The sequence below is a fragment of the Pygoscelis adeliae genome, unplaced genomic scaffold (assembly GCF_000699105.1).
Source record: "Pygoscelis adeliae isolate BGI_AS28 unplaced genomic scaffold, ASM69910v1 Scaffold21, whole genome shotgun sequence".
NCBI classification, from domain to species: domain Eukaryota; kingdom Metazoa; phylum Chordata; class Aves; order Sphenisciformes; family Spheniscidae; genus Pygoscelis; species Pygoscelis adeliae.
The window spans coordinates 9278052-9291232 of NW_008824243.1; the positions used below are offsets into that span (position 1 = coordinate 9278052).

General features: G+C 43.0%; 1 protein-coding gene across 1 annotated transcript in view; it reads left to right on the forward strand.

Moving 5' to 3' along the window:
- The window catches only part of LOC103926370 (A-kinase anchor protein 13-like), a 57700-nt gene that overhangs the window by 17513 nt on the left and 27006 nt on the right, over positions 1-13181 (forward strand). The window contains exons 4-5 of the mRNA XM_009335231.1: positions 470-617; positions 10935-11231. Coding sequence (XP_009333506.1) covers positions 470-617; positions 10935-11231 — 445 coding nt within the window. The remainder of the gene's footprint in view (positions 1-469; positions 618-10934; positions 11232-13181) is intronic.

Here is a 13181-nt window from a genome sequence, read left to right on the forward strand (position 1 = left end):
CTCAAGCAAGAATTAGGGAATTTGTTCATATTTATGAAGACAGAGGCAATTTTAGGCCGCTATCCCAATTCTGTTGTTTTAGCTGTGCATATGTGGGGGGATATGTGTGTGTATATATATGCGTATGTGTGTGTGTGTTTAAAAAACCCTGAGTGGGGTGTGTGCTCATGTTTGTCAGACTTGGTGTGATTTCACCATATTAAGTTGCTATTTTGAATATACCCTTGAGATTTCTACATATCTCTTCCCAGAGCTGTGCTTAACGTATTTTCTAGCTGGTTGGCTGGCTGTGATGCTAAGAGGCATGCTAAGGATAACTTGCATGTCTGAAAATTAGGATGGGCCCCGAGTCGTGTGAAAGGAGTGTATGAACAGGGAGCAGGAGCCTTGTAGGCAGAGAAGTTTTACTTTATATGATGCAGTTCTTGCAAATGTAAACCTCACCTTTTTTTCTTGTCCTTTTCCCTAGGGTGACTCTGTTATTACAGTGCAGCTGACTGAGGAAGATAAAGTTGAAGATGATGTAGTTTTTTACTTGGTCTTCACTGGGTCAACTGTCCAACACTGCACAAGCACGAGAAAGATTAATCCTGGGAGTCTGGAGACAATTTCTCCTGGTAAACAATTGCCTTTCTTTGCATATCAGTGTATCAGTCTATGAAATCTGGTTAATTCAAGGGGACCTAAATGTAATGCTGTTTTGTTGGTTGTCTTTTTCCTCATTTTCCTCATTTACACATTTCCTCATTTACACATCCATAGAGAGTAGAACGTGTGGTTTGGATGACTGCTTTTGCCTTTTAAAAATCTCTTGCTTGATTTCGCTAAAATTATATGACTCTGAGATTGCAATTATTTAATGTGTAACTATGGGATTCTATTGTGGAAAATACAGAGTTATATTTACACATAGTAAAAAGCTTTTAAATGCGAGCAAGATAATGGAAGACACATTTGCCAGGTTAGAGGTGCTATTGTCCAAACGGTGTACAGCCTGGTAAGTCCTAGCTACATTTAGCGTCTGTGAGGTTCATTGCTGTAGTCCTGGTGAAATACAACCCTTTTCCCCTAAATCCTGTCGCGCAGATCAGAGCCAACACAGAGTCTGAAACTCTTGCAGTGGCCGGCAATGTACGGTGCATGGTGCCATCCCTCCAGCACAGCCGGTTCGGATGGGGTGGGTTTTCACATTAAAGCCCCCTGCTCTTTTTAAGCCTTCGTGCCATTAACAAAACAAAACAAATCGGCACAGCATTTTCCTTTGGTGACTTCAGGACCGTGGGAATGAGCATGTTCCAGGCTGCGGTCCTTACCATTAACCTTTCATTCTGATTTGTTGCTGTGCAGCACATTGATACTAGTGTGAGAAAAACGCCTGACGTTTTCACTATACACAGTATAGCTTAAGCGATCAAGTGTATTTCTTGGGTTTGCCTTTTTATCTATCTCATAAGTATTGTTTTATAAGAGATGCATGTGAAGTAAAATTTGAGCTAAGGAGTTTTTCCTCCTGAGAATGAGTGGCTAAAAGTTGGCTGCCGTATTTTTTCATTTCCTCATCTTTTTGTGCTGTTTGGGTTGTTCAGTTGGCTTGGGAAGAGAAGTCTTTTTACGGTTACTGACGATTGGAGCCCCGTGCAATCAATTAGATTAGTGCTTATTTTCTCCCAGAGGAGGGAGAAGAAGGGGTGACTCCTTCCCTGCTTTTGTGTGGCGGGCGCGGGGCGCTGCCAGCCCCACTTGCAATGACCTCACCTCCCCCTCGGGACTGCGGCTGTGTCACCAAGAAAGGAACTGAAAAGCATCAGTGTTCCCCTTCAGCCCGTGTGGGAACTGGCGTACTTGATGGGATTTCCGGGCGGGAGCGATGCTTTCCTATCACCGCTGGCCCTGACATCCTCGGAGCAGTGGTGGATGCGGCTGGGGCGGTGGCTGCCAGGCGGTACCTGCGGCGATGCTCTGGGCTCTGCCTGTCCTGCTGGCTCCAAATATAACTGAGTCACTGGGGACGGCTCCCTGGGGCTCGTTTTGTCGCTGTTAGTGGGAAATCTGACTCCGTTCGTGATTCAAAGGGAAAGGAGGGAATTGCTCTCAGTTGTTCCTTTAGTTATAATGGGCTTTTTTTTTTTTTTGACCCAGTAGAGTTGTGAACTTGTGGCGTGGGATGCTAGATAGGGATGGCTGCTGTCCCAAAATACAGCTCTTATAAGACAAAGATTTAACGGGCATTTCGGAAGGGTAGTCCCATTCCTGCCAGATAGCACTGTCCGGGGCCACGGTGCAAGGGAAGAGGTGACATCTCAGATGTAAAGCAACCATTTGGATAACAGCCTCTTCTGTGCTCATACCTCATTTTGGAGAAACTGCCTGAGAAAAAAAGACTTTAGTGGTGAAGGGGGTGCTGGAGAGAAACAAAACGGAAAAAAAATTTTTTTCATACCCTCCGCTGACACCGATGCATTTGTCCAGTGTTGCTTCAGCACTGACTACTCTGATTTCAATAAGAGCATGACTTATTTCAACTCAGCTCTTCCTCCTCCTCCTCCTTCCTGAACTCGACAGTGAATCTGTAATCATGTGTTTACACTGTATATTCGGCCAGTTGCCTTGGAGATGGTTGTGGTGACTCAGAGCTGGCGTTATTTGACCTCGCTGCAGGATTAGCCATGAACAAGAGACAGTGTGTGCGAGACCAGCCCTTGTTTAAACATCCAGGCCCGGGCATTTAGCAAGTGCTCTACAAGGAAACTCTTGCAAACAGCTTTTAGCCAAAAATCTTGACCTTCAATTCTAGCTTTGAGCATCTTTCATTCGTCCCTGCAATGCAAGATGTGTTGCACGTCCCTGGGAGCACAGCTGCTCCTCACGGACGGCTCAGGTGGATGAAGGAAGGGCTGATTCACTCAAGAGCATACCGAGCCTCTCTGCCTGCCTGCCTTGAATCTCCTCTGCTTCCCTTCTGGGCTTGGAGCGCTTCCCTCATCCTCGTCCCAAGTCCTCAGAGTTTCATGTGGTCCCCAGGAGACTTCAGATGAAGTCCATCAGGGGCTAGGGTGAAAGGGGTAACCATAATTCTGTTAAAGGTAATGTAAAAACAAAACCACATTTTAAATTTTTTTTTCTTGACTTTGTCAGTAGTTTTGGTGATGTAGGGAGGCATAAAAAACAGAAAGAGAAATTATTTGATTACATTTGCTGCCAAAATTAAGTAGAATGTTTTTGCAAAGCTTTCAAAAGAAATCACGTTAAAAAAAAAATCTCAACAACATAAGGTGGTTTTAGATGAGAAATTAAAGAACATGGAATGGAAATATAAACTGTCAGAATACATCTCAAATTCTCATGGTGTGTGAAAATTCTCTATATCCTGAAAGACTTTGCCTAAATAAAAGCTTAAAACTGCAGAGTCAAAAGACTGCTGCATTTTATATTACGAGAGCAGTCTGCCTCTTTCTTACGCTGTCTTCATCAGCAGCCTTAAACATTGAATATATAGTTAACAGTACTGTCCAAATGTAAGCTTTTATTTCTGTGCATAATAAAAGAAAGTACTTCTGATTGTAAATTTATGGGAGCAGCTTTTTTACCTGAAGATGTGCCTAAATGTAGATTCAGAAGTCACTCAAAGGATGAAATACTACCTGTATTTCTGCACTTACTCTGAAGGATGGGATGGGGTGGTTATCCTGCCCCACTATTGACTATGTTACGAATTTAAGGGAAATAATTTCTCCTTGTAAGAAACAGATTCTCATCTGAGCTGATCTGATCTGTCATAACTTGGAAGTATCAAATAAGCTACTGAGTTACAAGAATTAGGCAGTGGATGATGCTTTGTGTGCTTCCAGTAGCTCTTTTGCCAGCCTAAGGACAAACCAGGTTACATCGTCCAACGAAGCTTCTGTTTGCCTTGGTGCAAAGGCACCAAAACCTTATTTAACTATTGCTTTACTGTCGCTGTTAAGATGCTTCTATTTCTAAATGGTCTGGTTCAAATTCTCCGTAATTGAAGAAGTTCTCCTCGGTACCAGAGGCACTCAGTAGTTCCGCAGAACAATTTCAAACACACGCTCATCAGACACTTCCCACATTAAGGTCCGTCTGTGTGGCAGGCAGAGATGCTGTGGCACTGGATGTTGCTCTAGTTTGGCTGTCATTAGTTGCAAAAGCTTGGTCGCTGGAGTTAGGATATTAAGAAAATACCAAAGGTCCGAGCAGGGGAGGATGCAGAGAGATGATAGCAGCTCTGCTGCTATGGCTGAACTGTTGTTGCTGCTGAAATGTTACAGTTGGGGATGGATGTGGCCACTTACGCCACAGATGCTCATCCTACTTAGTGTTAGTCCTAAACTGAGCTTTTCAGCAAGCCTTTATTACTGTAGTAACTGAGACTGTCATAATCTTTAATATATCTTTTCTTCCCAACGTCTCTGCAGAGTAGGGAGGGTAACCGAGACATTGAATGGCCAAGCAGGTTGCACGTGGTAGTGTAGAAAGTCTGTGTTAAAGTGGTGAAGTGAAATTTCATTATAAGACAGCAGCCTCATCGCCTCATAGATCAGCTTTTCCCCTGCTGGAAGAAAAACCACCTTATAATAAAAAGCCTCAAATCGTGATCCGGCAAACAAACCAACAAAAGAAGGAGCGACCTCATCCCTGTCCACATGAGTCAAAAGCCCTGACCACAGCCTGCCGTGGGCAGTGGAGGCATCTTGGCATCAGGATGCTCTCGCGCAGATTTGGGGAGAACTTTCTCACAGGAGAATGCTCACAGAACGAGCTGGTGTGCTGGGAGGTCGAGTTTTTGTGCGGTGCATCTAGTGCAGGTTGTGTGCCGTCACGATAATGGCTGCATTATTGGGCACAAATTTTGCTTTGCCTTTAAAGACTGGAGTGTAGTATCTGGGAACCGCAGAGGAGCTCAGTGGAGGAAATGGGAAGAGACAGTCCTGTGCTGTAAGTCCAGAGCGGCAGCAGCTCCTAATCAAGCGAGTGAAGGGTAAGAAATACCCTATCTATAAGCCGAGTCACTGAAACAATAAGTAAGGTAATTTTGTGAGATATAATTGCCTTTGTGTGTGCTGTTGCAATGTGTTGTAGCACTCTGAGCCTTTGCTCTGTAACACCTAAACCACTTTTTCTTGTTGGTTGATCTCAGAAGGTGCAGGATTCTTGTATGGGTTTGAAAGGGAAGGAGGAGCAAAATTAGAGGCAGAAAAAGGGCCTGAGAGACTGTCTGCTGGTAGCTGCTTGCTAGCAGTTTCCACGGGGCTGAAACACTCCCGTTTACTCCAAATGCCTTGACTCACAGGGAGCTTTCTCTCTGTGCTTAAGCTCAGGCAGAGAAGCAGGTTCTGTCTTTTACTTGTTCTTAATTCCTGTAGTTCTCAGATTTTATTTTTCTCTTACTTTCTTTCTGCTAGTTAAAAGGATAGACTAAAATTAATTTCAATTAGCTTGGAAAAATCTTCATTTCAAACATTTATTGTACTGTGAAATCCTTTACATATGTTCATGTTTTATTCTTTTCTACTACAGACTGTGTTTTCCCCTAGGAAACAACTTTTCATAGAAAAAGCTGTATTTCATAAATTACAATCTTTGTACTGGTAGACCAAAAGGGTAAACAAGTTGCATAACAAATGACCACTTGGCAATACCAGTTGTGGATTTGAAAATAGTCTTAATTATGAAACAAAAAAACCCCTAAAATAGAATAAAATAGCATAGCCAAGAAGACTTTGCAGTCCATCCTCTTTGGTGTACTTAACTGCTCTAGGCAGTGTAATTAAAAGGAAATGATGCCAGTTCTAGATGACATCAGTCACAGGAAAAAGTGATTGAATCTGTATTGAAATTATTTATGATGTAATTTGTGGGGTCTTACACTTCTATAGATTTTTAGGACATCTGCAGTATAAAGGGCCTTAAAAATATCTTTCTACACTCTCCATATTAATAGTTGAGGGTTTAAAATGAAAAACAAAGGCTGCTGTCTGTTACTGGTACTGTGCCTATGTATTTCATAAGGTTTCCTGTGTTGCAAGAGTGAATACAATAACTGTGTAAATCACACAAACGCACTTCAAATATGGGCTCTGATTTTCAGAACCGGAATTTGGGATTTCTGAAGCAGAAAAGAACCACTTTGCGGATGGCCACAGGAGATCCCTTGATTTCCCTGTCCACAAGCCACCAGATGGCAACATCTCTTGGGATGCAAATCCAAGATACTCCATGAGATTCACCACACTTGTTGTCTGGCTTTCCTGTCCTGCTTAAATCTCTTTATAAGTCCTCTTTCAACCCAGCCCCACCATGGTAACTCAGAGGATGCAATTAGCACTGGAGTCTTTAGTCACCTACCAGGCAAACCCAAACATGTGCTTCCAGCAGGGCTTTAAATAGCTGCCTAGGCTGGGGGCCCATTGTTTGGTAGCTCAAATGTGAATTCTGAAAATAGGAGGTTTGGACAGGATTTCCACTTTCAGAGGATAGGAAATGAAATCATGTTTTGGTAAAGCTCTGTTTAGGGGTGTTTTGTCTCCATGTGCCTTGTTTAACGAGAAAAAGTCCAAAGAGTTCTGCTGCTGCCCTTTTAACCACACCCCAGATCAAAGACCCAGGTACCAATTAGATAGCCAGGTCTAAGGCCGTACATTAACTTGTGTGTTAATTACTTCCAGCTCAGAAATCTCCATCTTTTCTTCTGCTCGTTGTTTTGCATTGTTATCGTGTAGAGGAGGCAGTGCTATCATACCGATGCATCTCATCTCTTCAGGGATAAGAACAAAGAGACCAGAATTCTGTGTTCTTCATTTTTTGCTCTTATGTATTGACCAAAGCAAGTTTCAGTAAGTGGCTTAGTAAGGAATTCTTTAGTTGAAGAGTTGTTGTCTCATTTTAAATAATTTTTAAAGTGTGGTTTTACGTGAAGATGAGGAATTTGCTGTATCACGACAGAAGCAGTCACTGCGCCCATCCTGCATAGACTGAAATAGTTTTTTGATTTCTGTATTTTTCCTGCAATATGTTGGCACGTCTCAAAACAACCCCAAGTAGTGAATTGTTTCCAAGCTAAATTTAAAGTAACTGAGGAGCAGAAGGAAAAATGGGGTAAAATGCAATGCAGGAAGAATTAAGGGACGGGTTATTTGACTTTTATCACAGTTAGGCCAGGGTAAATGACCTAATTTCATACTGTGGCAAAAAAAAAAAGTGTGAAGAAGAGCAGCCTGGCTATACACATGAAGTTATTCTGTGCAGTCTGAGACATCAGCAACACTGTTGTGTTTGTCAGAAGAGTTAAAATTTGAACTGGAATATTACTGGATGATACCAGTGTGGGGCTGTTCAGTATTTCATCATTTTTCTTTTCATTGCTATTTTGGCCAAAGGGCCTGATTTCCGGAGAAGGCTGAAGGCGGTCAGGAGGGGTGCGGGGCGGCATCGCAAACCTGATGGCGTTGTAAAGCACGGAGATTTCTCTTCCCTTCTGTGCGTGCACTCATGTGCATGATTTATTCAGTTACATGTGTTTTCAGCCTACCAAAATGCAAACCTTTAAAAATAGGCTATAAATAGGGTCATCACTCTTCCTGACACACCCAGAATTTTTTTCGCCTTTTTAATGAGTCAGGAGTTTTTTGTTCCACTTCTGGGGAAGGTGTCTGAGGGAGTTACAGCAGTCGATAGGCGAATGCCCTGATGCTTGCAAAGCGCGTGACTTGGTGCTTAAGCCATGTTAGGAGAAAGCCCCGCTGTCTACCAGCCGGAGCAGAAAAGAGATGATCAAGAGCTATAGCATCTGTTCTGGCATTGCCCGGAGCTCTTTGTGATCTTGGGCAAGTTACTTAACCTCATAAAACCAGATTTGGGCTTGTTTTACAGATGATAACCACTTATCTCCTGAGAGTGCCAGAAAGCTTAGCTCACTTTTGCTAATGCTCTGGGAAAAAGGGCTGTTGAAGTTCAGATATTAATCTAGGCAAAGGAAGCAACGGTCTTTGATGTGGAGAGAAGCGTTGCCCCACTGATGGTTCCTTCAGAAGGTTCATGTACTGGGGACATGTTTGCTTACATCGTTCCTGTAGCGGTTTCAAAGCAGGGGGGCAGAGACCTCTTGAGCAATCTTTTTAGTATTGGCCACGCTTGTTTATTACTGGCTCCTCTTTCGTTTGAACTGTTTGCCAGAAGTCAGAACCTGTCCCAGACTCTTACCCCCCTAGTCTGACATCTTCTCAGACGTAGGGAAGGAGAACATCAAAGCATTGTGAGCGGTTGCCTTTTCGAAGAACATTCCCCAGGGTTTAGCAGGATGCTTGTTTGATCCTGTTAGATGAAAATGGACCGTCAGCTCTGTCACCTCCCTTTCAAGGCTGTGTTAGGTATCTGGGGACATTTCAAGAGAACTATTGTTGGCTGCAGATCAGGACATGGCCTGTTTGTCACCTCCCCTTGCGTTGCATTGAACAATCCTGTAGCTTTGCTTAATTTTGGGGCTGGTGTTTCACGTACACTCCACCCAAGGGAACTTTGTGTACATCCGTGATGTACCGGTTTAAGGAGACCACGTGTCTTGACTGAGGTTTCTTTAGTTGCTGTCATGACGGAGGAGCTTTTGCTGTCCCACAGAAGAGCTGTTTGGCTTCAAGACAAGGAAATGACTGTCCCAAAGTGTTTCTGTGTACCTGCTCATGGGCCGTGTTTGCCTTCCGCTTCAGTCCTGAAAGTCCACTGGATTTCTGGCAGAGTAGCCGTAGTCTAGGTTATTTTTTGCAGATAGGATTCTTATGGGAATAGACAGAAAATAGTTTTGGAGGAAAAAAAAAAGGTTTAGCTTTTCTCATGCTATTAAGGAGTCTTTTATTATGAATTTTTTTTAACTCCGCATTCTGGCGAACTTCTACTGCTTTGCATGAGGGAGAGCCAAGTTCGCAGCGCTTGAGTCAGCTCCCGTAGGGTAGCACAGCATTCTCAGCAGGCTGCATGCAACTTGCTGCTTTTGTGGAGGTTTTAAACAAAATTTATAAGTCTTACCAGCTCCTTATTCTGATGTCCTTAAGAAGATGAGCAAAGCAAAAGGTGGAGGGATGTACACTTCTGAACTGCATTAAAGGCAAGTTCCCCCAAAGTTGTACTGTCTCCCCGCTTCTCCCGTGAATATTTGAGGCTCCTACTGTGAGGGCGGGTGGAGTTTGTGAATGAGTTTCATCTGGGCTACTGAGATCCCTGCCACTGCCCGTCCTGTTGACTGGTGATGTATTAGAATGCACGTGCAATATTTCCAAGAACAGTAGAAGTAGGTCTTCCTACCCTTATTCTGTTTCATAACATCAGTACTAGTAAATCTATTCCTTCAGCTTTCACATCATCCTCTTGCTAATAGATGCCTGGTGCTGGATGGAAAGAAGTTTTCTCACCTTTCAGCTTCAGAGCCTCCCGGTTGTATTGAGCTGTGGCAGCAACATCTGTGTGTGTTTTCGTCCTCCCTTTCTACACTTGGCTTTGATACCTTTCCAGCTGCATTTGCTCTCCTTAGGAAGCCGCGCAGCCTCGTCTCTGACAATTTTGGTGCTACCCACAGTGTCCTAATAGAAGTTTTGACCTTTCAATTAACTTCAAGATCGCCTCTTTCAGCAGACAAAACCTGTATGCATGCCAAAAGTCTCAGAACAGATTTGGAAGGTTGGCTGGAAGACCATGAAGATTAGGGACATATTTTTCCTTTTGTCAGGGAAATCAACAGCAAAGGGCCCCGACACAAGAAGGAAACTTTCCCACTGACCACAAATAGGGGCTTAAATTGAATTTTCAAGCCTTTAAAAATAAATCGTCATTTTGTATTTAATTAAGCAGGGTTTCATGAATGTAGTAGTATGCTGAGGTCATGGGCAAAAAGAAGCTTTTCCAGTAATTAGTGCAGGGTCCATGCTGTTCTGGCAAAAACAGCCATGACGTCAGTCCGAGACTGGAACAAGAAACTGTGCCGCTCGGTGAACTTGAAACACAAACCTTATTATTGAAGGGGCACGTCTGACAATTACAAGTGCTGGTTGGACACAGTATATTTTTCCTTTTAAAATTGCAAAAAGGTGTTGCGGGTTTTGGGTTTGGGTTTTTTTTTGGTTTTTTTTTTTAGTTTCTGAGTCAGTGAAACTGCTACCATGCCAGGGCATCCTTTTTCCTGTTTCCCCTGCCCTAAATAAATAAATAAACTTAAAGTTACCAAACTTCCAACCTTCTTGTTTTGTAAATATGGAAAGTGGCCATTTCCATGTTTTTATTTAGCAGAAGCGGCTTAGTTTTAGTATTGTCACGTGAACCCAAATGCAAAGGGCAGGTGCAGCAGTGAGCGTGGGATCTGAGGGCACGCACAGGGCATGCCTGGGCAGGTCGCGCTCTCATAGCCATTTAGGTCTTTGTTTTCGGTGAAGTTGTGGTGTTTTCGGTACAAGCCAAGTGTTGTGACAGCAGTTGGAGTACGTAGTTTTGCAGCACTCGGATTCTAGTTTTTGGTGAGTTACTGGAGTCCTGTGGAGCTTGGAAAGAAAAGTTTGACCATATAATCTGGCTTTTGGTACGTTAGCAAAATCTTCACTTGAATTACTTAATGCTCATGAGTTTACTTGCCGCTGATTAAAAATAGCCTGGTCAGATAAGGGTGGCTTATATTTCTTTGCTTATATTGTGACAGAGAAGAGTTACACATCTTTTCCTTTTAAAGTCTATAAGAAATACTTATCTCTGATACATATAAATTCCTAAGATAGTGTTTAATTTAGAGTTGTGGCCCTCAATACTTAGAATCATAGAATCATTGCTCTTACCTGATTTAATGTAAAGACTGTGTGTGTCAAAGGAGTTACTTAGTTGTGTTTCTTCAGCACATGCAATTGTTCTTTTTTACCATTGCCCTTGGTTTTATTTTGCAGGCCATGACTGCTGTGAGACAGTGAAGGTGGCACTTTGTGCCTCTAGAGAAGGTCATCCTGTTCTGGTTGTGGCAGAAGAGAGTTTTCAGTTTGTCCAGGATGAAGCCTACGACGCCGCTCAGTTTCTGGCCACCTGTGCCGGCAACCAGCAAGCTCTAAATTTCACCCGATTCTTGGACCGGTCGAGACCACCCGCTGCCGACGTGGACTTTTTGGATGAGAAAGTGGCTTTGGCATTTCGACACCTGAAACTGCCGGCAGAATGGAACGTGCTGGGAGCAGACCAGTCCCTGACCGGTGAGGACCTTTAGGGCATGCGTGAGACTCGTGGGTTGGGAGGGAGGTAAAAGCCTGGGAGAAAGGGTTCCCTGCTTTTGGGAACCCTCCACGCGTCTTTCAAAAGGTGTGTTGGCCTCTGTGCTTGGAGATGGGACGTGGTGTGCACCAACGTGCCCCTACTACATCTGCATCCTATGCTTTGCACTTCAGCTGCCTTAAAATATACAAAGCACTGATGTTTTCTCTGTGTCTTATGAAATAGCACAAGCTGTTGTAAATGGTCAGTGTTTTAAAACACACGCAGAAGGGGTGGGGTTTTTTGTGTGTATGCAGTGGTATGTGTATCAGCATCACACTTCTGAGATTTCCTGAAAGAAACCTGTCTGTGTGTAGAAAGTCTGGTGCTCCTGGGAATACTATCCTTGTGTCACAGACTTGGCACTTTTGGTAAATGCTGGTTTTACAGCACATGTAAACATGTTTTACACTGTAACATGTAAAATACATCTAATTTTTCCTGGAGAAGTTGGGGGTCTGCCCCTGAGGATTTGTATCGCATCCCTGGTTGTACGCTGGCTGGGTGAGCACCGGCTTTCCCCAAAACAAGCCTGGACAATTTTGCAAATAAAAGAGGGTGAAGGTGGGAAAGCCTGACTCTTAACAGCAGTGAGGGCTACTGAGAGCTTATAAATAAACCCTAAGTCGCCCCAAAGTCTCTGGCGACTGCTGAAGCAGAAGTACCGAGGTGTTTGGGATGCTGTGGCATGTCCGTGTCCTTGGAGTTCTGCTTTTTTTTTTTTTGTCACAGGGGAGCTTAAGGAAGTGTATTGAGAGACTTAGGGGCTAGTTCCAGTGTATACAAATTCTTACTGTAAATTTTCAGGGTATTTTGGCAAATAGTTTCACTTAATGAATGTGGCTGTAAGGCATCTGTTATCTTTTTTTAGGATACAATGGTATAAACACGTGAAGAGGAATGGGACGTGGCTTGCTCGGCGCAGCAGGCTCAGTTCTGTTCACCACAAGAGGGTTTTCTGCAGTTTTTCTTGCTTTATTTTTCACTGACTTGCTGACTGCTTTTGTAAACGTGAATACACAGGCAGGCAACTGAAGCAGTGTTAACAGGCGTTAAAACATTTGATCATATTTAGTGGTTTCTGGATAGAAATTCAGATGCTGTCATATGTTTACAAGGAGGTAAACACTTCGTATTTTCTTCCTCTGTGTGGAATACACTGATGTTTCTTTCTGCATTTAAAAAAGTTGTGATAACGCAGACATTTCTGGTTTAAGTGATAAAAATACAGTCAAAGTGATCTTAAGTTAACAAAAACTTTGATTGAAGCTCTGAATTGTTGCTGATTTTGCAGGAAGGCTGAGATCCGTTTTCTCTTTTTGACTTTGGTTATTCTTTGGAAAATCAGCACTTAGGGAAATCAGGCTGTAGGATTTACATTGATTTGCTCAGCATGCGCTTGTGTGCCTGCAAGTCGTGATCGTGTGGGGCTCTGAATGCTAATGGACCTGTAGAGCATCCATTGCATCTACAGTGAGAAGTTTACTACTGATTTATATTACTCTGGTACAGCGTAAAAGACTTTTGTTTGTGATCACAAGTCCTTAGTTTTTCACCCATCATTGCATCTACAGCACACTCTGTAGTGCTGAGCGTTTTGGCACCTTGTGGTGAGGTTTTTGTAGACAGAAGTTTAAGTGAATAAATATAATGGCACTAAATGCAACTTTCATCCAAGAATATTGGTGCTATAAAATATGTTCCCTTGCAGTGAGTCCTTTCATAAATAACCGAAAAAGGGCAGTTTCTTGATGTCTTGGTCTGTCTTTCATCTTCTGATTAGCTTTTTTGCTAGAGGCAGATTTATCTGGTAATTTTTTGCAGTGAGCTAATTATACATAGGGAATTTGGGGGATTTTCTGTGATTGTGACAGGAAGGATTTGCATGCGTA